Source organism: Ovis canadensis, chromosome 2, assembly GCF_042477335.2.
Source record: "Ovis canadensis isolate MfBH-ARS-UI-01 breed Bighorn chromosome 2, ARS-UI_OviCan_v2, whole genome shotgun sequence".
NCBI lineage: Eukaryota > Metazoa > Chordata > Mammalia > Artiodactyla > Bovidae > Ovis > Ovis canadensis.
The window spans coordinates 190,685,883-190,711,676 of NC_091246.1; the positions used below are offsets into that span (position 1 = coordinate 190,685,883).

Below are 25,794 nucleotides of genomic sequence, written 5' to 3' on the forward strand. Positions count from 1 at the left end.
ATTTTTTGAAATGACGATAAAATACAGGCAGCAGAAGAGAATATAAATAAGTTAGACTTCATCCTGAGAAACCTGTATGCAGGACAAGAAGCAGCAGTTAGAATTGGATGTAGAACATCAGACTGGTTCAAAATTGGGAAAGGAGTACATCAAGGCTGTATATTGTCACGCTGCTTATTTAACTTATATACAAAGTACATCATGAGAAATGCTGGGCTGGTTGACTCATTAGCTGGAATCAAGATTGCTGGGAGAAATACCAACAACCTAAGATAGGCAGATGACACCACACTTATGGCAGAATGTGAAGAGAAACTAAAGAGCTTCTTGATGAAAGTAAAAGGAGAGTGAAGAAGTTGGCTTAAAATTCAACATTCAGAAAACTAAGATCATGGCATCCAGTTCCATCACTTCATGGCAAATAGATGAGGAAACAATGGAAACAGTGACAGACTTTATTTTGGGGGACTTGAAGATCACTGCAGATGGTGACTGCAGCCATGAAATTAAAAGATGCATGCCCCTTGGAAGAAAAGCTATGACCAACCTAGACAGCATATTAAAAAGCAGAGACTTTACTTTGCCAGCAAAGATCCATCTGGTCAAAGCTATGGTTTTTCCAGTAGTCATGTGTGGATGTGAGAGTTGGACTATAAAGAAAGCTGAGTGTCGAAGAATTGATGCTTTTGAACTGTGGTGTTGGAAAAGACTCTTGAGAGTCCCTTGGACTGCAAGGAAATCCAACCAGTCCACCCTAAAGGAGATCAGTCCTGAATATTCATTGGAAGGACTGATGCTGAAGCTGACAATCCAATCCATTGGCCACCTGATGCAAAAAGCTGACTCACTAGAAAAAACACCTTGATGCTAGGAAAGATTGAAGGCGGGAGAAGGGGATGACAGAATGAAATGGTTGGATGGCATCACCAACTCAGTGGACATGAGTTTGAGTAAACTCTGGGAGTTGGCGATGGACAGGGAGGCCTGGCATGCTGCAGTCCATGGGGTCACAAAGAGTCGGACACGACTGGGCGACTGAACATATGCAGAAAATACCACTTTAATGGCAGAAAGTGAAGAGGAACTAAAGAGCCTCTTGATGAAGGTGAAAGAAGAGAGTGAAAAAGTAGACTTAAAACTCAGCATTCAAAGAATGAAGGTCATGGCATCTGGTCTTATCACTTCATGGCCAATAGAAGGGGAACAAGTGAAAACAGTGCCAGACTTTATTTTCTTGGGCTCAAGAATTACTATGGACAGTGACTGCAGCCGCAAAATTAAAAGATGCTTGTTCCTTGGAAGGAAAGCTGTCACAAACCTAGACAGCATATTAAAAAGCAGAAACATCATTTTGCCCATGAAGTTTTAGTCAGAGCTATAGTTTTTCCAGTAGTCATGCACAGATGTGACAGTTGGACCATTAAGAAGGTGGAGTACTGAAAAATGGATGGTTTTGAACTGTGATGCTGGATAAGACTCTTGAGAGTCTCTTGGACAGCAAGGAGATCAAACAAGTCAATCCTAAAGGAAATCAGTCCTGAATATTTATTGGAAGGACTGATGCTGAAGCTGAAACTCCAGTAGTTTGGCCACCTGATTCAAAGAGCTGACTGGTTGGAAAAGACCCTGGTGCTGGGAAAGACTGAGAGCAGGAGGAGAAGGGGACAACAGAGGATGTGATGGTTAGATGGCATCACTGACTCAATGGACATGATTTTGAGCAAACTCTGGGAGATGGTGAAGGACAGGGAAGCCTTGCGTGCTGCAGTCCATGAGGTCACAAAGAGTGGGACGTGACTTAGCTAATGAACAGCAACATCAAAAATAAAAGTTGTTTACTTTAAAGGAAATTCACTATCAAGTGATTAAAAAGACAATTCAGAATGGGAGAAAAGATTTGCAAATTGTGTGTTTGATAAAAGATTAATATAGTGAATACATAAAAACAACTCAGCAACAAAAAGCAAGTCAGATCAAAAATGGGAAAAAAGACTGGAATAAATATTTCTCCAAAGAAGATATGCAGATGTCCAGTAAACACATGAAGAAGCATGCTTAACATGACTAGGCATTAGGGAAATGTAAATCAAAATCACAACATAGAGACTTGCCTGGTGGTCTTATGGTTGAGAATCCGGCTGCCAATGTAGGGGACACAGGTTCGATCCCTGATCCAGAAAGATCCCACATGCCACGGGACAGCTAAGCCTCTGCACCACGAATACTGAGCCAGTGCCCTGAGCCCATGTTTGCACCCCAGAACTCGTGCTCCACAACAAGAGAAGCCACTGCAGTGACAAGCCCACACAGCGCAACTAGAGAGTAACCCCCACTTGCTGCAACTAGAGAAAGTCTGAGCACAGGAACAAGACCCAGCACAGTCCCCTTCCCCCCAGAAAAAATTAATCACATGAGTTACCCTTTTACATCCATTGTGTTGGCTATTACCCACACAGAAGAAGAAAGTACGTAAAATAACAAGTGTTACATTAACAAATTGAAAGATAAAAACTATATGATTATCTCAATAGATGCAGAGAAAGCCTTTGACAAAATTCAACATCCATTTATGATCAAAAACCCTACAGAAAGCAGGCATAGAAGGAACACACCTCAACATAATAAAAGCCATATGTGATAAACCCACAGCAAACATTATCCTCAATGGTGAAAAATTGAAAGCATTTCCCCTAAAGTCAGGAACAAGACAAGGGTGCCCACTCTCACCACTACTATTCAACATAGTTTTGGAAGCTTTAACCACAGCAATCAGAAGAAATAAAAGGAATCCAGATTGGAAAAGTAGTAGTAAAACTCTCACTGTTTGCAGATGACATGATCCTCTACGTAGAACACCCTAAAGACTCCGCCAGAAAATTACTAGAGCTAATCAATGAATATAGTAAAGTTGCAGGATATAAAATTAACACACAGAAATCTCTTGCATTCCTGTACACTAACAGTGAGAAAATGGAAAGAGAAATTAAGGAAACAATTCCATTCACCATTGCAATGAAAAGAATAAAATACTTAGGAATATATCTACCTAAAGAAACAAAAGACCTATATATAGAAAACTATAAAACACTGAAAGAAATCAAAGAGGACACAAATAGATGGAGAAATATATCATGTTCATGGATTGGAAGAATCAATATAGTGAAAATGGGTATACTACCCAAAGCAATCTATAGATTCAGTGCAATCCCTATCAAGCTACCAATGGTATTTTTCAGAGAACTGGAACAAATAATTTCCCAATTTGTATGGAAATACAAAAAACCTCAGATAGCCAAAGCAATCTTGAGAAAGAAGAATGGAACTGGAGGAATCAACCTGCCTGACTTCAGGCTCTACTACAGAGCTACAGTCATCAAGACAGTATGGTACTGGCACAAAGACAGAAATATAGATCAATGGAACAAAATAGAAAGCCCAGAGATAAATCCACACACCTATGGACACCTTATTTTTGACAAAGGAGGCAATAATATACAGTGGAGAAAAGATAATCTCTTTAACAAGTGGTGCTGGGAAAACTGGTCAACCACTTGTAAAAGAATGAAACTAGAACACTTTATAACACCATACACAAAAATAAACTCAAAATGGATTAAAGATCTAAATGTAAGACCAGAAACTATAAAACTCCTAGCGGAAAATATAGACAAAACACACTCTGACGTAAATCATGGCAGGATCCTCTATGACCCACCTCCCAGAGTAATGGAAATAAAAGAAAAAATAAACAAATGGGACCTAACTAAACTTAAAAGCTTTTACACAATAAAGGGAACTATAAGCAAGGGGAAAAGACAGCCTTCAGAATGGGAGAAAATAATAGAAAATGAAGCAACTGACAAAGAATCTCAAAAATATACAAGCAACTCCTGCAGCTCAATTCCAGAAAATTGAGCATGGTGTTCTGTCTTGATGAAGGGATGGCAATTTATCAAATAGAAAGGAAATGTCACAATAGAAAGTGCAGGAAAAGCAGTGGACAAATTGTAAGTCATCAATTAAAAAGCAGAAACTGATGATTCAATAAAAAAGTCAGCTACATTTTTTTAATAGGAAATAGTCTTAAATAATTTAAAGCTATATAAGAGAAGGACATGGATAGGACATATATAAAGATTGAGGATATATGGATTATATTTGTGGATAGTTACCATATTAGAAATTACAGCTGAAAAATTGTGGACTGATCTGGTGGTCCAGTGGTTAAGACTCCACACTTCCAGTGTAGGGGGCACAGGTTCCATCCCTGGTTGGGGAACTATGATCCCACATGCCACATGGTACTGCCAAAAATAAAAACTTTACTGATTAATTTAAAAATAGCAATATATACCTTTTATAGGTTAACAGAAGTAATATTTTTATGAAGAGTCTTACTGAACAACATAGGAATTTATTGAGAAGAATGTTTGCAAATTTCTTAATGCCTAATTTAATAGACTGTACTTAGAGTTTCTTACCTGCTGTTATAATACACTCTGTTGCAATATGTTCTTATTGAGGGTACATGAGGAGAATCCTGGGACCATGTGGATCTTTTGTGTGGGGGTCCCTCAGAGGTCCTGAGATCATACTTTACAACCTGCTTTTTCCATGCAAGTTTCTTTATCACCTTGACTCCCTCCAGTTTGGTGACGTCGTGTTGATCTTGTAGTTTACTGCTGTCCGCTTTCCCTCCCACCTTCCATTTCTGCTTTTGTTATTTCCCACCCTACATTCAAGTCCAGTTTAAGGCTGATCTTCATGCCTTCCCTGACGACTCTAGTTTCAGTGACTCTTCTCTATGGCAAATACAGTTAGTTTCACATGGTTGGTGCTTAAGTTTTCTTGTTTTCTCTTTCCAGCTACATTATAAAGCTTCTTTAAAATAGGGACCCTAAAAATTGAAAATATAAAACAAGAGTTTCTCCTTACATTAAGTGTTAGGTGTAGAAAGTAATACTTGTTGGTTGACAGGCAGTAGCACTGTCCAGAAAAGCAAATAATATCACAAACTCTTTTCTGGTCTTAAACGGCTTATTGGAAAACCATGGTGTCTTCCCATTACCTGCTACATGGTTATGCTTTTGGTGTTGCAATTAATATTTCTTTTAAGAGCTCTTGTGTAATTAAAACTATCTTCAGTGGAGGCTTATTGCTCTTATAAGCCACTCACTGATTTATTTTCTTGCCATTTCAGAAAAAAGCCAAAGGACAAGAGCTATTTGATCAGATTATGTACCACTTGGACCTTATTGAAAGCGACTATTTTGGACTGAGATTTATGGATTCAGCACAAGTAGCGGTGAGTATCTGGTTTTTGGAGGCTTTAAAATGGGGACAGAAATGGAAAATGTCAGATGATGTTCTCAGTGCTAGAAGGTTACATATACTTAAATGTCTTCTTTTTTCCTGTAATTTTCTCGGAATAACCTGAAGTGCTTATTATTATTATTATTTTAAAAAAGGTCTAACCCTAAGCCACATTCCCAGAGCATGATCTTTGCAAATGAGGCTTGGAAATCTCAACCACTGGATTGGTCTTGAGCAGACTAGAGTGAACTCTGTGTGAGGAAATGGGAGTTTTTTGGGCTCTTGGGTGAATGATAGAAGTTCCTAGTTTGCAATTAAGGTGAATATTGAACTAAAATATTCCTAATATCCCTTCCAACTCTGTGATTCTCTGTCTGTAAATAGATGATCTTTGACGTGCATTTTAGGTGAGAGAACAGTGTATATAATAGGATAGGAAGTTGGGGGCTTTTCAAAGAATTTGTCCAGTATTTGAAAAAAAGTAGTCATTAAGATTGGAAGATGAATCAGTGTCCACATCATCCACACTGAGCTGCAGAAGTGTTAATAATAAATTGGTAGTATTCTCTAATAATTGGGATTAGGGCTTTTTCAGTCAGGGAGGTTATATTTTGCTTTAGGAAGTTTTACATAGGAATATTATATAGGATTGTTTGGAGTGGACAGAGGTGAAAGTTAGAGTCAGTGCAAACATTTTGGGGATAAAAGTGATACTAGGGTCTAGAGTAGGGCATTCACAGGGGTGGGGGGCAGAAGAGGGATATTAGGACGTTGAGCCTTGTTTTTTGGACATCTGTGATGGTGTTTCTGTGTTTAGTGGCACAATAACCGCAGTGTTTAGAACCATAGGAGCAATATATATTCTATAAGAATCTCAAGTTCCTTTCGAGTGGGTCTGTGTGTGTTTGTTTGTGTGTGAGGGGGTGATATGATCTGATTGATAAATTAACTGGAATACCTCTATGAGATACTTCACAGAACCCACATTTCTTGGAGATGAACTCCTAGACTGGTTTTACAGAGCATCTTCAGTAAATGTACCGCTGTTAATAATGTCAACTTCACTTGTTTTCTCTCATTTCCTCTGTACCTCAATTTTAAAAAAGCATGAGCATTTATTTACAGGGAATTGGTTAGGTAAATTTTGATACATCTTTACAATGGAATATCTGCAGCTTATTAAAAATGGTGATTTTTAAGTGTGCTAATTGACATGAATGATGTAAAAATTAAAAAGATTTATAAAATAACTTTCTATAGAATTCTTCAGGTAAGAATACCAGAGTGGTAGCCATTCCCTTCTCCAGGCGATCTTCCCAACCTAGGGATCAAACCTGGGTTGCCTGCATTGCAGGTGGACTCTACCACTTGAGCCACCAGGGAAGCATATAAAATAACTGAATTTTTCTATTTTTAAGGAATCCTGAGTTTATGTTCACACATAAACATGAAAAAATTTGAAAAGCTATAATCTCTAGTTTGAGTTTTGATCTCTGGATGGATGTTGTATAAGAGGCATTTCTCTTATTTCTTCTTGTTAATCTTAATTCTTTTCTATTAGACGAAATCCACTAAGGGTAGGAAATGAATCTTAATTACCTCTGTTATCCAGTATGTATTAAGTAATAAACTAGACTGTTTATTGTATTTAACTCTGGTCTGCTACTTAGTTTGATACAGGGTTGGTTGACTATTGAGTTTAATATCATTAAACTCTCATCTCCAGAGTCTTACATTCAGATGAAACAACAAATGATTTGGGGGGTAGATAGTTTGTACAGCTTCCTGTTTTTTTGAGGAGTCAATATTAGGTTTTAGGTACTTTCTTTCCGTTCCTTAACATATTTAAGTAATTACAAGAAGAAACAGACATGCAGCTGTTCCTAAATTGCATTATTTGTTCTTTGGTAATATCAGTACTTACTGAATTACTAGATCCTGTAGTTTTTTCTCTCATTTGATTCACATAGTTATAACAAATGTCTGTTAAAGCCAGCATTAGAAGTTGTAATCCCTACTCTTTTTAGTTTTAGTTTATGCCTCCCAATGCACTGAAATCTAGGCATTAAGATTAAATTTAAATAGGCTTATATTTTCCAGTCTCTACTCTGGCCAAATACTATGTGAATTAAACTGTAACAACAATAATTGGGGAATGAAAGCTATTAAAAATCAGCTCTAGACAACACTTTAAATATTCTTAAAGTGTTGACTCACTTCATTCCATAACGGTCTTAGGACATAAGTAAACATAGAGATAGATGACTGTCAGTTGTTTATAGTATGGCCAGATTTAACCCCAAAAGTAAACAAAATTGATACTTGACAAACAATTCAGTTTATCAGAAGATAGTGAACTTAGTAGATCATGTGGCTTTTTTGGTGAGGATCATCTGTGTAAACTAAGTTAACCCGTGGTTTCCGTAACTATTTATCATACCTCCTTTGTTGACATAACTATGAAATCTAAAGGGAGTGAGGGTGAAAAAGAGCCAAGGAATTACATGCTACAGTTTAACCTTGGATATGTGGCATGTCCATATTTGTAAAATTAATGTGTTAAAATTTAGTTTATTGATCATTTTAGATCAGTCTAAGATATGTATGATTAGAATTATGCATTCATTAAGGAGATAGTCAAAGTAAATTGATGAGGTCATAGTTCACTTTTCTTCCTATGTAATCAGATGAGTTTGCTGTTTTTTAAGTTACTTTTGATTGCACTAACTCATTTTAATTGAAATTCAGTAGTGCATTTACAGAAAAGTTGCAAGAATAATATAAGTAATTATTTTTCTGGAATCATTTGAGAGAGAGTTGCAAGTTTGATGTCCCATTTCACTTGAATTTCCTACAGACAAGCATGTTTTCCTGCACAACTCAATATAGTCATCAAAATCAGGAAGTTGTTGTGACATTACCACTATCTAATCTTCAGACCACATTCAAATTATGCCTGAGAGTGTCATTTATAGCCAGAGGTTCACTGTTACCAGTTGCTCCCCATTCCTCCTTCCCACAGCTCCTGGCAAATGCTAATCTTTCTGTTTGTGTGAATTTGCCCATTTTGAGACTTTCATAGAAATGGAATCATGTAATTTGCGGCTTTTTGAGTCTGCCTAATGTTTTCAAGGTTCATTTATATTGTAGCATATATCAGTACTTGATTCTTAACAGGTGAATAAGAATCCACTGTATGGATATACCACAGTTTTATTCGTTCACTGATAACATTTAGGTTTATACATTTTTGGCTGTTAAAATAACACTGCTGTGAACATTCACACTCAAGTTTTTGCACTCAACATAACTCTTAAATTCTTTTGGGTATGCATCTAGAAGTGGAACTACTGGATTATAAGGTAACTTTATGTAGAAGTTTTTGAGGAACTACGAAATTGTTTTCCATAGTGACTGTACCATTCTACCTTCCTATCAGCAGTGTATAAGGGTTCCAATTTCTACATGTCCTCACCAACATGACATTCTCCCTTCTTTTTTTTAAAGATCCCTCCCTTTCCCCCCTCCCCCCCCCCCCCCGCAAAATGTATTTATTTGGCTGTTTTGGGCCTTATTTGCATCATGTGATGTTTGGACTCTCTACTTATGGCATGTGGGCTCCAGAGCTGCTCCATAACTTGTGAGATCCTGGTTCCTTGACCAGAAATGGACCTGCATCCCCTGCATTGCAAGGCAGACTCTTAACCAGTCAAGTCGTCCCCTTCTTTTTGATTCTGATCATACCAGTTGGTATGGAGTGGTCTCATTGTAGTACTGATTTGCACTTCTCTGATAGAAAAGATATGTGAGCATCTGTTCATGTGCTTGTTAATCATGTGTATATTTTCTTTGGATAAATGTCTGTTCAGACTTTTTATCTGCTTGAAATTCACTTATTTCCTTCTTATTGAGTTGTAAGAGTTAAACTATTACCTAGTCCATAATCACAAACATTTATACATATTTTCTTCTTTATCCATTTGGAGTTAATTTTGTTATAAGCTCTAAAGTAGGGAGTTAAACTTCATTCCTTTACATGTGAATGCATGTGTATATCCAGTGATCCTAGAACCACTTGTTGAATGGTCTTGGCACACTTATTGAAAGTCATTTGAGCATAGATATTTGTTTTTTTCCCCTGGGTTCTGAGTTCTGTTACATTCATGTATATGTTGATTCTTATACCAGCACCACATTGCCTTCATGTGGTGAAGTAAGTTTCAAACTTACTTACTTTGTAGTAAGTTTCAAACTTACTTACTTTGTAGTAAGTTTCAAACTTACTTACTTTGTAGTAAGTTTCAAACTTACTTACTTTGTAGTAAGTTTCAAACTTACTTACTTTGTAGTAAGTTTCAAACTTACTTACTTTGTAGTAAGTTTCAAACTTACTTACTTTGTAGTAAGTTTCAAACTTACTTACTTTGTAGTAAGTTTCAAACTTACTTACTTTGTAGTAAGTTTCAAACTTACTTACTTTGTAGTAAGTTTCAAACTTACTTTTTTTTTTTTTTTTTAGTTTTTTATTTTTTAAATTTTAAAATCTTTAATTCTTACATGCATTCCCAAAAATTAACCCCCCACCCACCTCCCTCCCCATAACATCGTTCTGGGTCATCCCCATGCACCAGCCCCAAGCATGCTGCATCCTGCGTCAGACATAGACTGGCGATTCAATTCACATGATATTATACATGTTAGAATGTCATTCTCCCAAATCATCCCACCCTCTCCCTCTCCCTCTGAGTCCAAAAGTCCGTTATACACATCTGTGTCTCTTTCCCTGTCTTGCATACAGAGTCGTCATTGCCATCTTCCTAAATTCCATATATATGTGTTAGTATACTGTATTGGTGTTTTTCTTTCTGGCTTACTTCACTCTGTATAATCGGCTCTAGTTTCATCCATCTCATCAGAACTGATTCAAATGAATTCTTTTTAACGGCTGAGTAATACTCCATTGTGTATATATACCACAGCTTTCTTATCCATTCATCTGCTGATGGACATCTAGGTTGTTTCCATGTCCTGGCTATTATAAACAGTGCTGCGATGAACATTGGGGTACATGTGTCTCTTTCAATTCTGGTTTCCTCGGTGTGTATGCCCAGAAGTGGGATTGCTGGGTCATAAGGTAGTTCTATTTGCAATTTTTTAAGGAATCTCCACACTGTTCTCCATAGTGGCTGTACTAGTTTGCATTCCCACCAACAGTGTAGGAGGGTTCCCTTTTCTCCACACCTTCTCCAGCATTTATTGCTTGCAGATTTTTGGATCGCAGCCATTCTGACTGGTGTGAAGTGGTACCTCATTGTGGTTTTGATTTGCATTTCTCTAATAATGAGTGATGTTGAGCATCTTTTCATGTGTTTGTTAGCCATCCGTATGTCTTCTTTGGAGAAATGTCTATTTAGTTCTTTGGCCCATTTTTTGATTGGGTCGTTTATTTTTCTGGAGTTGAGCTGCATAAGTTGCTTGTATATTTTTGAGATTAGTTGTTTGTCAGTTGCTTCATTTGCTATTATTTTCTCCCATTCAGAAGGCTGTCTTTTCACCTTGCTTATATTTTCCTTTGTTGTGCAGAAGCTTTTAATTTTAATTAGATCCCATTTGTTTATTTTTGCTTTTATTTCCAGCATTCTGGGAGGTGGATCATAGAGGATCCTGCTGTGATTTATGTCTGAGAGTGTTTTGCCTATGTTCTCCTCTAGGAGTTTTATAGTTTCTGATCTTACATTTAGATCTTTAATCCATTTTGAGTTTATTTTTGTGTGCGGTGTTAGAAAGTGATCTAGTTTCATTCTTTTACAAGTGGTTGACCAGTTTTCCCAGCACCACTTGTTAAAGAGATTGTCTTTACTCCATTGTATATTCTTGCCTCCTTTGTCAAAGATAAGGTGTCCATATGTGTGTGGATTTATCTCTGGGCTTTCTATTTTGTTCCATTGATCTATATGTCTGTCTTTGTGCCAGTACCATACTGTCTTGATGACTGTGGCTTTGTAGTAGAGCCTGAAGTCAGGCAAGTTGATTCCTCCAGTTCCATTCTTCTTTCTCAAGATTGCTTTGGCTATTCGAGGTTTTTTGTATTTCCATACAAAGCTTGAAATTATTTGTTCTAGTTCTGTGAAAAATGTGCCTGGTAGCTTAATAGGAATTGCATTGAATTTGTAAATTGCTTTGGGTAGTATACTCATTTTCACTATATTGATTCTTCCAATCCATGAACATGGTATATTTCTCCATCTATTAGTGTCCTCTTTGATTTCTTTCATCAGTGTTTTATAGTTTTCTATATATAGGTCTTTAGTTTCTTTAGGTAGATATATTCCTAAGTATTTTATTCTTTTCGTTGCAATGGTGAATGGAATTGTTTCCTTAATTTCTTTTTCTACTTTCTCATTATTCGTGTATAGGAATGCAAGGGATTTCTGTGTGTTGATTTTATATCCTGCAACTTTACTATATTCATTGATTAGCTCTAGTAATTTTCTGGTGGAGTCTTTAGGGTTTTCCATGTAGAGGATCATGTCATCTGCAAACAGTGAGAGTTTTACTTCTTCTTTTTTTGTAGTAAGTTTCAAACTTACTTACTTTGTAGTAAGTTTCAAACTTACTTACTTTGTAGTAAGTTTCAAACTTACTTACTTTGTAGTAAGTTTGAAAATTGGGAAATGTGAGTCCTTCAATTTCATTCTTCTGTTTTAAGATTGTTCTGGCTGTTCTGGGTCACTCATAGTTCCATACATATTTTGGATCAGCTTGTCTATTTCTGCAAAGAGGGCAGTTGGGAGTTTTGACGAGAATTGCACTGAATCTGTGTATATGTTTGGGAAGTATTGTCATCTTAACAATTGTTAAGTCTTACACATGAATTATGTTTTTATATTTCTTAAAGCAATAGTTTATAGTTTGTTTACACATCTTTCATCTCCTTGGCTAAACTTACTCATAAACATTTTATTCCTTTGATGTTATTGTAATATGTAATTTTTTAAATATCATTTTGGATTTAGTTTGGATTCTAGTGTATAGAATCCATTTTTGTATATGTTTCTTATATCTTACAACCGTACTGAACTTGTGTATTAGTTTTTTTGTGTTTTATGTATAAGATCATGTTATCTACAAAAAAAGGATAGTTTTAACTTCGTCCTTTTTAATCTGAATGCCTTTTATTCTTTTTTCTGTTCACTTATCTCTTTTTCTTGCCTAAGTGCCCTGGCTTGAACATTTAGTAAACTGTTGAATAGAAGTGTTAAGGGTAGACATTGTTGTCTCATTCTTGATCTTATGGGGAGTGTTCAGTATTTCATCATCAAGTATGATGTTACCTGTGGGATTTTTCTAGATGCCTTTTATCGTTTTATCATGAAATGGTGTTGGGTTTTGTTAAATGCTTTTTATGCATCTGCTGAGAGGATCATAAGGTATATTTCCTGTATTCTGTTAATATGATATGTTACATTGACCATATTTGATGGTATGTTGAATCGTTGCATTTCTGGGATAAATCTCACTCGTGGTGTAAAATTCTTTATATATGTTGCTTACTTTGATTTTGTTGAGTACTTCGATGTCCATATTCATAAGGGATATTTGTCTATAGTTTTTTTGTGTTTTTTTTTCCTTGTGCTACCTTTGGTTTCAATAAGAGAAGTACTGGCATCAGAATGAGTTGGAAAATCTTCTTTCTTCTGTTTTTCTGAGGCTCTCATGAAGGATTGGTATTCTTAATTCAACACTCGGTAGAATTCACCAGTGAAGCCCTGGGCTTTTCTAGAGCTTTTTGATTAGTGACTTGGTCTCTTTACTTGTTACAGGTATATTCAGATTTTCTGTTTCTTCAGTTTTTAAACCAGGCAACTTTAGAGAGCCAAAGGTGGGCTTACTGGATGAGAGGTTGGGATAATAGGAGTAAACCAGGATTATTCTGGCATACTAGGATTTGTTGTTAAATCGCTAAGTTTTGTCCCACTCTTTGTGATCCCATGGACTGTAGCATGCTGGCTTTCCCTGTCCTTCACTATCTCCCAGAGTTTGCTCAAACTCATGTCCATTGAGTCAGTGATGCTATTCAACCATCTCATATTCTGTTGTCCCCTTCTCCTTCTGCCTTCAGTCTTTCCCAGCATCAGGGTCTTTCCCAGTGAGTCGGCTCTTCACATCAGGTGGCCAAAGTATTGGAGTTTCAGCTTCAGCATTAATCCTTGCAATGATTATTCTGGGTTGATTTCCCTTAGGATTGGCTGGTTTGATCTTCTTGCCGTTCAAGGGACTCATAAGAATCTTCTCCAGCACCACAATTTGAAAGCATCAATTCTTTAGCACTCAGCCTTCTTTAGGGTCCAACCTTCACATCCATACATGACTGCTGGAAAAACCATAGCTTTGACTATATGGACCCTTGTCAGCAAAGTAACACCATCTTTTTAATACACCATCTAGGTTTGTCATAGCTTTCCTTTCAGGGAGCAAGCATCTTTTAATTTTGTGGCTGCAGTCACTGTCCACAGTGATTTTTGAGCTCAAGAAAATAATATCTGTCACTGTTTACACTTTCCCCCCATCTGTTTGCCATGAAGTGATGGGACCAGATGTCATGATCTTCGTTTTTGGAATGTTGAATTTTAAGCCAACCTTTTCACTGTCCTCTTTACCTTCAAGAGGCTCGTTAGTTCCTCTTCACTTCTTGCCATTAGGGTGGTGTCATCTGTGTATCTGAAATTGTTGATATTTCTTCTGGCAATCTTGATTCCAGCTTGTGATTCATCCAGCCCAGCATTTCATGTGATGTATTCTGCATATAAACAAGGGAACGATATACAGCCTTGACCTACTCCTTTCCCAATTTTGAGCCAGTCAGTTGTTCCATATAAGGTTCTGTTACATCTTGACCCCATACCAGTTTCTCAGGAGACAGGTAAGGCAGTCTGGTTGGTATTCCCATATTTAAGAACTTTCCAGTTTGTTGTGATGGAAGCACAAGCTGGAATCAGGATTGCTGGGAGAAATATCAGTAACCTCAGATATGCAGATGATACCACGCCTTATGGCAGAAAGTGAAGAAGAACTTAAGAGCCTCTTGATGAAAGTAAAAGAGGAGAGTAAAAAAGTTGGCTTAAAGCCCAACATTCAGAAAACTAAGATCATGGCATCTGGTCCCATCACTTCATGGGAAATAGATGGAGAAACAGTGGCTGACTTTATTTTATTGGCTCCAAAATCACTGCAGATGGTGACTGCAGCCATGAAATTAAAAGACGCTTACTCCTTGGAAGGAAAGTTATGACCAATCTAGACAGCATATTAAAAAGCAGAGATGTTACTTTGCCAACAAAGGTCTGTCTAGTCAAGGCTATGGTTTTTCCAGTGGTCATGTATGGAGAGTTGGATTATAAAGAAAACTGAGTGCTGAAGAATGCTTTTGAACTGTGGTGTTGGAGAAGACTCCTGAGAGTCCCTTGGACTGCAAGGAGATCAGTTCTGTGTGTTTGTTGGAAGGACTGATGTTAAAGCTGAAACTCCAGTACTTGGGGCACCTGATGCAAAGAGCTGACTCATTTGAAAAGACCCTGATGCTGGGAAAGATTGAAGGCAGGAGGAGAAGGGGACGACACAGGATGAGATGGTTGGATGGCATCACTGACTCAATGGACATGGGTTTGGGTAGACTCTGGCAGTTGGTGATGGATAGGGAGGCCTGGCGTGCTGCGGTTCATGGGGTCACAAAGAGTTGGACACGACTGAGTGACTGAACTGAACATAATCAAAGGCGTTAGTGTAGCCAATGAAGCAGAAGTAGATGTTTTTCTGGAATTCTCTTGCTTTCTCTGTGATCCAATAAATGTTGGGAATTTGATCTCTGGTTCCTCTACCTTTTCTAAACCTATCTTGTACACCTGTAAGTTCTTTGTTTATCTACTACTGAGCTTAGCTTGAAGAGTTTTAAGCATAACCTTACTGGCATGCGAAATGAATGCCATTGTATTGTAGTTTGAACATTCATGGATCACATCCTTGTTGTGGCAAAAGAGCTTGTGTAACTCAGTGAAGCTATGAGCCATTACATGCAGGGGTACCCAAAGTGAACATGTCATAGAGGAGACTTCAGACAAAATGTAGTCCACTGGAGGAGGAAATAGCAAACCACTCCAGTTTTCTTGTTGTGAGAACCCCATGAACAGTATGAAAGGGTAAAAGGATATGACACTGGAAGATGAACTCCCTGAGGTCGGAAGGTTCCAGTATGCTCCTGGGGAAAAGCAGAGGGCATTTACTAATAGCTCCAGAAAGAATGAAGTGTCTGGGTGAACGCAGAAATGGCACTCAGTTGTGGATGTATCTGGTGGTGAAAGTAAAGTCTAATGCTGTAAAGAACAATATTGCATACTAGGATATACGGTTACCCTTGTTTTAGTTGACTGCACAATACTGCCCCATCTTCTGTTTTCAGATGTAAACTTAATTTAGTATCCTTTTATATAGTGTAATGATGATCTTAAACCATAGGTTATGGTGATGAAGCCTGTGGATGCTTTCTCTAGAAAAAGGCATGTACACATAACCTGATGTGCACATATATAGTTAATTCAGGTATTCTTGAAGCCCACATATGGACTCTTGTTTAGTAACTCTTTTTTAGTAAATAAATAACCTGTATTTTAAAGAAAAGCAGATGGTGGTATTCATTTCCATGATTTTTCTTCAAGTCTTTTTTTTTTTCTTCAAGTCTTTATGATAATAGTATGTTTGAAAATTTATTATCTTTTTATACTGTTGGTGAAACTTTGTTACAAAATCTCATTGTGTGACTCTATAAGTTTATGGTAATTTAATATTTCTTGATGAACAATTTAGGGAAACTTTCTTCTATGAAAATGACAGGATATGTCTGCCTTATGACAGCAGTACTGCCAATATTGATGGTTTTAAAAAATGATAATTTGGTAATTTTATTGTACAATAGAACTTTCCAGTGTGTAAGTAATATATCTTAAGCCAGGCAAGAAAGAATTATTATTTTGTTACTAAGTGGTTTTAGGTCAGTACAGTAAGAATTTGCCAAATTTGAGAAAAATAACTGTAACAATTAGTTGTTAATTAATTCAGTTAGTGGTAACAATTTGCCAGAGAACATGTATGATTTATTTTGAAGGAATAATACTCAGTCTTGAAATGTCTGCAGGAATCAGGAGAACAAAAGAGAAAGAAGATGTCATGCATATTAAAGAATGAGAGTTTTATTTACTTCTAAGAAGAACAGGATTTCTCTTTTTTAGAATTGTACTGTATGCTTGATATGTTTCTTTTTTTTATTTAAAAAACTTTTTAAAAACTTTTGTATTTTTTAATTGAGAGATAATTGCTTTACAGAATTTTTGTTGTTTTCTGTCAAACATCAGCATGAATCAGCCACAGGTGTATGTATGTCCCCTCCCTCTTGAACCTCCCTCCCATCTCCCTCCCTATCCCACTCCTCTAGACTGATACAGAGACCCTGTTTGAGTTTCCCAAGACATCCAGCAAATTCCCATTGGCTATTTTACATCTGATAATGTAAGTTTGCATGATGCTCTGTCCATACATCTCACCTCTCCTCCCTTCTCCTCATGTCCATAAGTCAGATCTCTATGTCTGTTTCTCATTTGTTGCCTTGCAGACAAATTGATTGGTATCATCTTTCTAGATCCCATATATATGCATTAGTATATGATACTTTTCTTTCTCTTCTGATTTACTTCACTCTGTATAATAGGCTCTAGGTTCATTCACCTCATTTAGTTCAGTTTAGTTCAGTTGCTCAGGTCGTGTCCGACTCTTTGTGACCCAGTGGACTGCAGCACGCCAGACCTCTCTGTCCATCACCAATTCCCGGAGCTTGCTCAAACTCATGTCCATCGAGTCAGTGATCCCATCCAACCATCTCATCTTCTGTTGCTCCCTTTTCCTCCCACCTTCAGTCTTTCCCAGCATCAGGGTATTTCCCAGTGAGTCACTTCTTCCCATCAGGTGGCCAGAAGATTGGAGTTTCAGCTTCAGCGTCAGTCCTTCCAGTGAATATTCAGGACTGAGTTCCTTTAGGATGGACTGGCTGGATCTCCCTGCAGTCCAAGGGACTCTCAAGAGTCTTCTCCAACACCACAATTCAAAAGCATCGATACTTTGGTGCTCAACTTTCTTTATGGTCCGACCCTCAGATCCATATACCACTACTGGAAAAAGCATAGCTTTGACTAGACAGACCTTTGCTGGCAAAGTAATGTCTCTGTTTTTTAATATGCTGTCCAGGTTGGTCATAGCTTTTCTTCCAAGGAGCAAGTGTCTTTTAATTTCATGGCTGCAATCACCATCTGCGGTGATTTTGGAGCCCCCCAAAATAAAGTCAGCCACTGTTTCCACTGTTTCCCCATCTATTTGTCATGAAGTGATGGGACCGGGTGCCATGATCTTAGTTTTTTGAATGTTGAGTTTTAAGCCAACTTTTTCACTCTCCTTTCTCTTTCATCAAGAGGCTCTGTAGTTCTTCTTTGCTTTCTTCCATAAGGGCAGTGTCATCTGTATATCTGCGGTTATTGATATTTCTCCCAGCAATCTTGATTCCAGCTTGTGCTTCATCCAGCCCAACATTTCTCATGATATACTCTACATATAAGTTAAATAAGCAGGGTGACAATGTACATCCGTGACATACTCCTTTCCCTATTTGGAACCACTTTGTTGTTCTATGTCCAGTTCTAACTGATCATGATGTTCTCATCACCAGCCTAGAGCCAGACATCCTGGAATGTGAAGTCAAGTGGGCCTTAGGAAGCCTCACTATGAACAAAGCTAGTGGAGGTGATGGAATTACATTTGAACTATTTCAGATCCTAAAAGATAATGCTGTGAAAGTGTTGCACTCAGTATGCCAGCAAATTTGGAAAACTCAGCAGTGGCCACAGGACTGGAAAAGGTTCGTTTTCATTCCAATCCCAAAGAAAGGCTATGCCAAAGAATGCTCAAACTACTGCACAATTGCACTCATCTCACACGCTAGTAATGCTCAAAATTCTACAAACCAGGGTTCAATAGTACGTGAATTGTGAACTTCCAGATGTTCAAGCTGGATTAAGAAAAGGCAGAGGAACCAGAGATCAAATTGTCAACATCTGCTGGATCATCGAAAAAGCAAGAGAGTTCTAGAAAAACATCTACTTCTGCTTTGCTGACTATGCCAAAGTGTTTGACTGTGTAGACCACAACAAACTCTGAAAAATTGTTAAAAGAGATGGGACTACCAGACCACCTTACCTGCATTATGAGAAATGTGTATGGAGGTCAAGAAGCAATAGTTAGAACTCGACATGGAACAACCGACTGATTGCATATAGGAAAAGGAGTACGTCAAGGTTGTATATTGTCCCCCTGTTTATTTAACTTATATGCAGAGTATATCATGTGAAATGCTGGGCTGGATGAAGCACAAGCTGGAATCAAGATTGTAGGGAGAAATATCAGTAGCCTCAGATATGCAGATGACACTACCATTATGGCAGAGAGCGAAGAAGAACCAAAGAGCCTCTTGATGAAAGTGAAGAGGGGAGTAAAAAAGTTGGCTTAAAACTCAACATTCAGAAAACTAAGATCATGGCATCTGGTCCTGTCACTTCATGGCAAATAGACTTGGAAACAGTGATAGATTTTATTTTGGGGGGGCTCCAAAATCACCGCAGATGGTGACTGCAGCCATGAAATTAAAAGACTCTTGCTCCTTGGATGAAAAGTTATGGCCAACCTAGACAGCATGTTAAAAAGCAGAGACATTACTTTGTCAGCAAAGGTCTGCCTAGTCAAAGCTATGGTTTTTCCAGTAGTCATGTATGGATGTGAGAGTTGGACTATAAAGAAAGCTGAGCACCGAAAAATTGATGCTTTTGAACTGTGGTGTTGGAGAAGACTCTTGAAAATCCCTTGGACTGCAGGGAGATCAAAGCAGTCTATCAAAGCAGTCTATCCTAAAGAAGATCAGTCTTGAATATTCATTGGAAAGACTCATGCTGAAGCTGAAACTCCAATCCTTTGGCCACTTGATGGTTAGAACTGACTCCTTAGAAAAGACCTTGATGCTGGGAAAGATTGAAGGCAGGAGGAGAAGGGCACGACAGAGGATGAGATGGTTGGATGGCATCACCAACTCAATGGACATGAGTTTGAGTAAATTCTGGGAGCTGGTGATGGACAGGGAGGCCTGGCATGCTGCAGTCCATGGGGTTGCAAAGAGTCGGACATGACTGAGGGACTGAACTGAACTGTTGTTCCCATTTCCAGGTCTAACTGGACATTCTAATTGTTTCTTGACTTACATACAGATTTCTCAGGAGGCAGTTAAGGTGGTCTGGTATTCCCATCTCTTGAAGAATTTTCCACTTTGTTGTGATCCACATAGTCAAAGGCTTTGGCGTCATCAGTAAAGCAGAAGTAGATGTTTTTCTGAAACTCTTTCTTTTTCGATGATCCAACAGATGTTGGCAATTCTAATTCACCTCATAAGAACTGACTCAAATGTGTTTTCCTTTTATTGATATGTTTTCTTTTCCCATTTTTTGATAGATTCAGAGAGAAAAACACTGACATGTTGATAAATTGTAGCTGACAAGTAGCCATCTGTTGATTTGTAGAGGAACTGTGGTGAAGTAGGGAACATATCACTTTCCCCTCAAAAAAGGAACTGAAGGGGCAGATACCACCTATCTCTAGCCATTTTTTGTGAAATAACTTTGCTGGATCTTCAAGTATTAATATTTTAAGAGAAGTTAGAGATCCATATTTTTAGAGTAAATCTTTCGTTTTTAAAAACACTGGTTAAATTTTAAAAAACAATGTGACTGATGAAAGAAATCAGAAGAGGGCTGAATAAATGGAGAGTCATACTGTGTGCATGGCTTAGAAGACTCGGCAAAGTAATAATTTCTTCCCTAGTTGATATTCAAGTTTAATGCCATTTGTGTCAAAATTTCAGAAAATCCTTTGTAGTTACTGACAAAATTATTTGAAAACTTACATGAAAAGCCACAGGATCTAGAATACCTAAAAAACAATTTTGAAAAAGAAAAATAGTGGGAAGAATGCCTCTATTTAGCTTCAGGACCTGTAACTGCTGTAAATAGGATTGTGTGGTATTGGCAGAACCACAGACACATAGATCAATGAAACAAAATAGGGAGCTTTGCATGAGTATGGCCAGGCAACTGATTTTTAACATACCCAGTGTAATTCAGTCAAAGAAGGGTAGTCTTAATAATTGTGCTGGAGCAATTGGATATCAAGCAAAATATGAACCCTGACCTAAACCATATACCTGTATAGAAATTAACCCAGAAATAGTGTACATTAGTATAAGATGTAAAACTATAAACTCAGAAATATATGAGAACGTCTTTGAGACCTGGGGCTTGGAGAAGAGTTATTAGGCATTATACCAAAAACATGATCATTTTTAATCAATAAAATGGATTTTATAAAAATTGAAACATTTTGCTTTTCCCCGAAGAGGATATATACAGATAGCAAATAAACACACAAAAAGATGTTACGCATCCCTTGACATCAGGGAAATGTAAAGACGACTTTGGTGAGATGTCATCACTATACATCTTTGAGTACAGCTAAAATAAAAAGTTATTATAACTCTAAATGCTTATGAAGATGTGGAGAAACTGGATCTCTCAAACATTGGTTTTGGGAGTGGTACAGCCAGTATGAAAAATAGTCTGGCAACTTCTTAAAAAGATAAACTTACATATGACTCAGCAATTGTATGTGTGGTCACTTATTTCAGAGAAAAGAAGACTTATTTCTTCACAAAAACCTGTGCATGATTGTTCATGACAGCTTTATTAGTAATAGCAAAAAACTTGAAAAAGCCAGTGTTCTACAGTAAGTTAATGATTAAAGAAGCTGTGACACATTCATACCTTGGAATACTACTCAGCAATAGAAAACAAGAAATCTGTTGACACACACAATTTGGATGGATTTCAAGAGCATTATCGGAGAAGGCAGTGGTACCCCACTCTAGTACTCTTGCCTGGAAAATCCTATGAACGAAGAAGCCTGGTAGGCTGCAGTCCATGGGGTCGCTAAGAGTCGGATACGACTGAGCGACTTCCCTTTCACTTTTCCCTTTCATGCACTGGAGAAGGAAATGGCAACCCACTCCAGTGTTCTTGCCTGGAGAATCCCAGAGACGAGGGAGCCTGGTGGGCTGCCGTCTGTGGGGTCGCACAGAGTCAGACACGACTGAAGTGACTTAGTAGCAAGGGCATTATGTGGAGTAAAAACAGTCAATCTCCAGAGGTCACAGACCATATACTTCCGTGTATGTGACAGTCTCAACAAAATTAGAGATCTGGTTAATGGTTGCTGAGGTTTAGGGATGTTGGAGGTAGGAGTGGATGTGTCTATAGAGTAGAAGTATGAGAGAGTGATTGGTGATAATGGAATATATCTTTATCTTGATTGTGGTATCAGGTCAGGAATTGAGATGTGTGATAAAGTGACATAGAACTGTATAGGTGCAGTGTGCAGTGCCTGATTTTAGTATTGTACTGTAGTTATGTAAGGTGGAAGCGTTGAGGGAGAAAGGGGAAATAGCAGGACCTCTTGTTATTATAATTGCAACTTTCTGTGAACATTTCAGTAAAAGAATGTGAAAAATATAGCATGAACCAAACAAAACATGTCTCAGCAAAGATTTAACCCTCTGATCTGTCTATATGTTTGTGACCTCTGGTTGATGGAAGTTTTTAAAACTTCATATTTACAGCTTAGAATTTTAACTGGCCCAATCAAGTTTTTAAAGAAGAATGAATTAGGTAGATTGTAGACATTTATGTTCAGGAAAGGGAAACAAAGGTAGTATTTCTCCTAATACTTGGAAAAAAAGGAAGAACACCACATCAGTAGTTATTTTTTGCCTTTTTCTTAAATCAGTTTAAGTATTGGTTTGTTTATATGTGTAAAACTTCACTTGGTCTCTGGGTAAAAATCCTAAGGAAAATAGCAGCATACTATGTTTATTATTATGTATTATGTGTATGTATTATTATATGTAATATAACATTTTCCAATGTATTTATATTTAATATACATTATATGTATTACTAATATGTATCACTAATATGTATCATATTTATATTATTAAAAGTATATACTATTGAATAAAATAAAATATACTATTAAAAGTTTGAACAATACATAATGATCAGGTGGAGTGTATTTTCAGAAATGCAAAGATGATTCAGTATTAGTTGATATAATTCATCATGTATATCATGTATCATGTACATCACATACATCATGTCTATCACTGTATATCATGGGATTGGTTCCTGTGTTTGCTGTAAGACATTGCTACTTTGTTGCTCGGTTGATGCTAGGTTTTGGCCATTGTACTTGCTCTCGGTGATAGAATGTGAGTTTGTGTGATGTGTACCACTTCTGAACAGGCACCTGACGCTTCATGTATGCTCTTCTGCCTCTACCATATAGTTAAGTGAAACTGCATTTAAAAAAGATGGACACTCAAATATCAACCACAAAAGAAAGATAAATAACTCAGTGAGTTGAAGTTTAAGGCATTTTAATTTACACAGCACTCAGTGCAAATGGAAATGGAGGTGTTTGATCCAAAGTTGAGAGCTGGAGAACACTTGACTGGGGGGACCTCAGGGAGGGGAGGTGTTCCACAAGTGGACCCTTGGAGGCTGCGGCAGTGGATCCCTCCATGGTGGATCTCAGATCACTGAGCTAAGGGAAGAGGCAGTTCTTGTTCGGGGTTAGAATGCAACTCTTTCGAACACTGCAGATGTCATGTGGTAAGCTCTGTCTGGCCTGCAGACGCTTGCTCATCTGAGGTCGGGCAGATAATACTCTTCTCTCAAATTCTTATCAGATGGTTTTGGTGGCCTGTGAAGCCCCTTCTTCTTGGCACCAGAGTGCCTTGAATAAACCTCATGGACTTTGACCTGTGTGGAACTGACCTTCCTTCTCTTTGTGTTGTGGGTCTAGCCTAGCTTTGGAAGGTGTGCTCATCTCTAGGGATGGTGGTAGATGTTGGGCAGATAGGTGGCCCACCTGTGGGAATAGGCCCTGTGGTTGCTCGAGGGCTGTACTCTCCTTATGTACAGAGTTTTCATGATTTAAATACAACAAACAGCTTTAGATTAATAGAGAAACAATAGACGCATTCCTACTAAAGACAACATACCTGCATGCTTAGTTGTTTCCAACTCTTGCAACTCCATGGACTGTAGCCCAGCAGGCTCCTCTGACCGTGAGATTTCCAGGCAAGAATACTGGAGCCAATTGCCATTTCCTTCTCCAGGGAATCTTCCCAACCCAGAAATCAAACCTGTGTCTCCTGCATTGCAAGTGGATTCTTTCCCCACTGAGCCATTGGGAAAGCCCCTATTAAAGACAGGCAGGTGACAAAGTGAAAGTGAAGTCACTCAGTCGTGTCCGAATCTTTTCGACCTCATGGACTGTAGCCTACCAGGCTTCTCTGTCCGTGGGATTTTCCAGGCAAGAGTTCTGGAGTGGTTTGCCATTTCCTTCTCCAGGGGATCTTCCCATCCCAGGGATTGAACTCAGGTCTCCCGCATTGTAGGCAGCCGTTTTACCATCTTAGCCACCAGGGAAGATCTTATTACCACTGCTAGTAAATTATTTTAATAGAAGTAACAGCAAATGCAGTTGTAAACATTATAAACTTTGGAAAGGAGGAGGTGAAATGATCACTGTTGGCAGCTGATTAGATTGGATTGTTACTGAGAACTGAAACAATAAAATTCAATAAAGTAGTGGGGAGTAAAAAATCCATAGAAATAACCTATATGTTAAGTATACATATATATTGTATATTGTAAGAAACAGACACACAGGCACATATGTTTGCTAAACAAGGAGGAACTGTTTTTGTTAAAATAAGTATATTTCCAAAATAGATTATGTGCTCTTCTTTCCATAGAGTGAATGTATAATCTGCTTAAGTCATCTTCATTTCCACTATAAATTTTATTTTTAAGAATCCTAAGAAGGCATACTAATAATACACAGAAAGGTATTGTGGAAAATATATTTTAATGGCTCCTCTGAGCCTTCATTTGGAATTTCTTATAATACAGAACTTTTAAAAAATAATTTTATTTATTTTTGACTGTGCTGGGTCTCCCTTGCTGTGTTGGCTTTTCTTAGTTGCTGTGAGCCAGGCTACTCTGTTTTACTGGCTTCTCATTGCAGAGGTGTCTCTTGTTGTTGAGCACAGGTTGTAGGGCATGCGGGCTTCAGTAGTTGCAGCACGAGGCCTCGATAGTTGCGGTAACCAGGCTCTAGACTACATGTTCAACAGTTGTGGTGTACAGGCTTAGTTGCTGTGTGGCATGTGGGATCTTCCCAGATCAGGGATCAAACCTGTGTCTCTTGTATTGGCAGGCGGATTCTTTATGACTGAGCTACCAGGGAAGCCCAGCACAGACTTTTAACACCAAAAGAGTAATCACCCAGGTAGAGTTTATGATGGAATCTAAAGAAAATCGAAGTGTTTTCAGTTAGATTGATCTTCTGTTTTCATGGCATTGATTTTTACCATTTGTTAATTGGTTAAAGTGTTAAAATTTGCTTTAAAGTAATAATTTAATGTAGAGCATGAGCCAGGAGAAATATTTTTTGCAGAGGCAGTTGTTTGGAAAGACGGTTTGCATTTCTCTCTTACCAGCTCTTCGCCCTTTGAGCAGAAGTGGTGGTGCATCTGCTGCTAGCTGTGTAGGCGTTAGGTCAGGAGTCATTCGTTTGAAGAGCTATAGGGCCTGGGGTGAGGGGGTATGTATGGTAGTGTTTGGAAGCTTCTTAGGTGACTCTCTGGTTTAGCTATGGCTGTTATGTTTGTGATTACGTATTCTTTATTTTTTAAGATACACAAGTAAATAATTGTTCTTTTGTTCCTAGCTCAATAGGATGGAAATAAATGTAGCTTCCCATATTTGAATTCTAAGTTTACCTACCACACTTTAGGAAATTAGGAGATTTATTTTGTTTATGAGGAAGAAGAGCCATATTAGCTTCACTCTGTGCATCCAAAAGTCTATATCTGCATGTTCTTACCTTTATCTTTTGCTGTAATTTAAACTCAACCCCTAAAGACCCTGATTCAAGGAAAATATTATCAGTGCCTGTCTCTGAGCTCTGAATTTTCCAGTCCCAGAGCATGGAATGTGGAGGAGATGAAAGAAAACAGACTTGAAAATATGCAAACATGAACTCAGACCTTCCCCAGAGCATCACCAGGAACTCCCCCAGTTCCTGGATTTCACTTTAGAATGTGCTTGATGCTTTATCTGAGTTTTGGTTTGTGTTAAGGGAGAGCAGAGTGTAGAAGCTGTTAGATGCATGTGGAAAGACTAAAATGCTTCCTTGGAAGAAAACTCTGATCCTTTGTCTCAC

The 25,794-nt window shown here is 37.9% G+C and overlaps 1 protein-coding gene across 8 annotated transcripts in view; it reads left to right on the forward strand.

Annotated features, from left to right (window-relative positions):
* EPB41L5 (erythrocyte membrane protein band 4.1 like 5) overlaps nucleotides 1-25,794 on the forward strand; it is a 171,883-nt gene that overhangs the window by 23,453 nt on the left and 122,636 nt on the right. For all 8 annotated transcript variants that reach the window (XM_069577819.1, XM_069577822.1, XM_069577823.1 and 5 more), the window contains exon 3: nucleotides 5,201-5,305. In XM_069577819.1, the coding sequence (XP_069433920.1) occupies nucleotides 5,201-5,305 (105 nt within the window). The remainder of the gene's footprint in view (nucleotides 1-5,200; nucleotides 5,306-25,794) is intronic.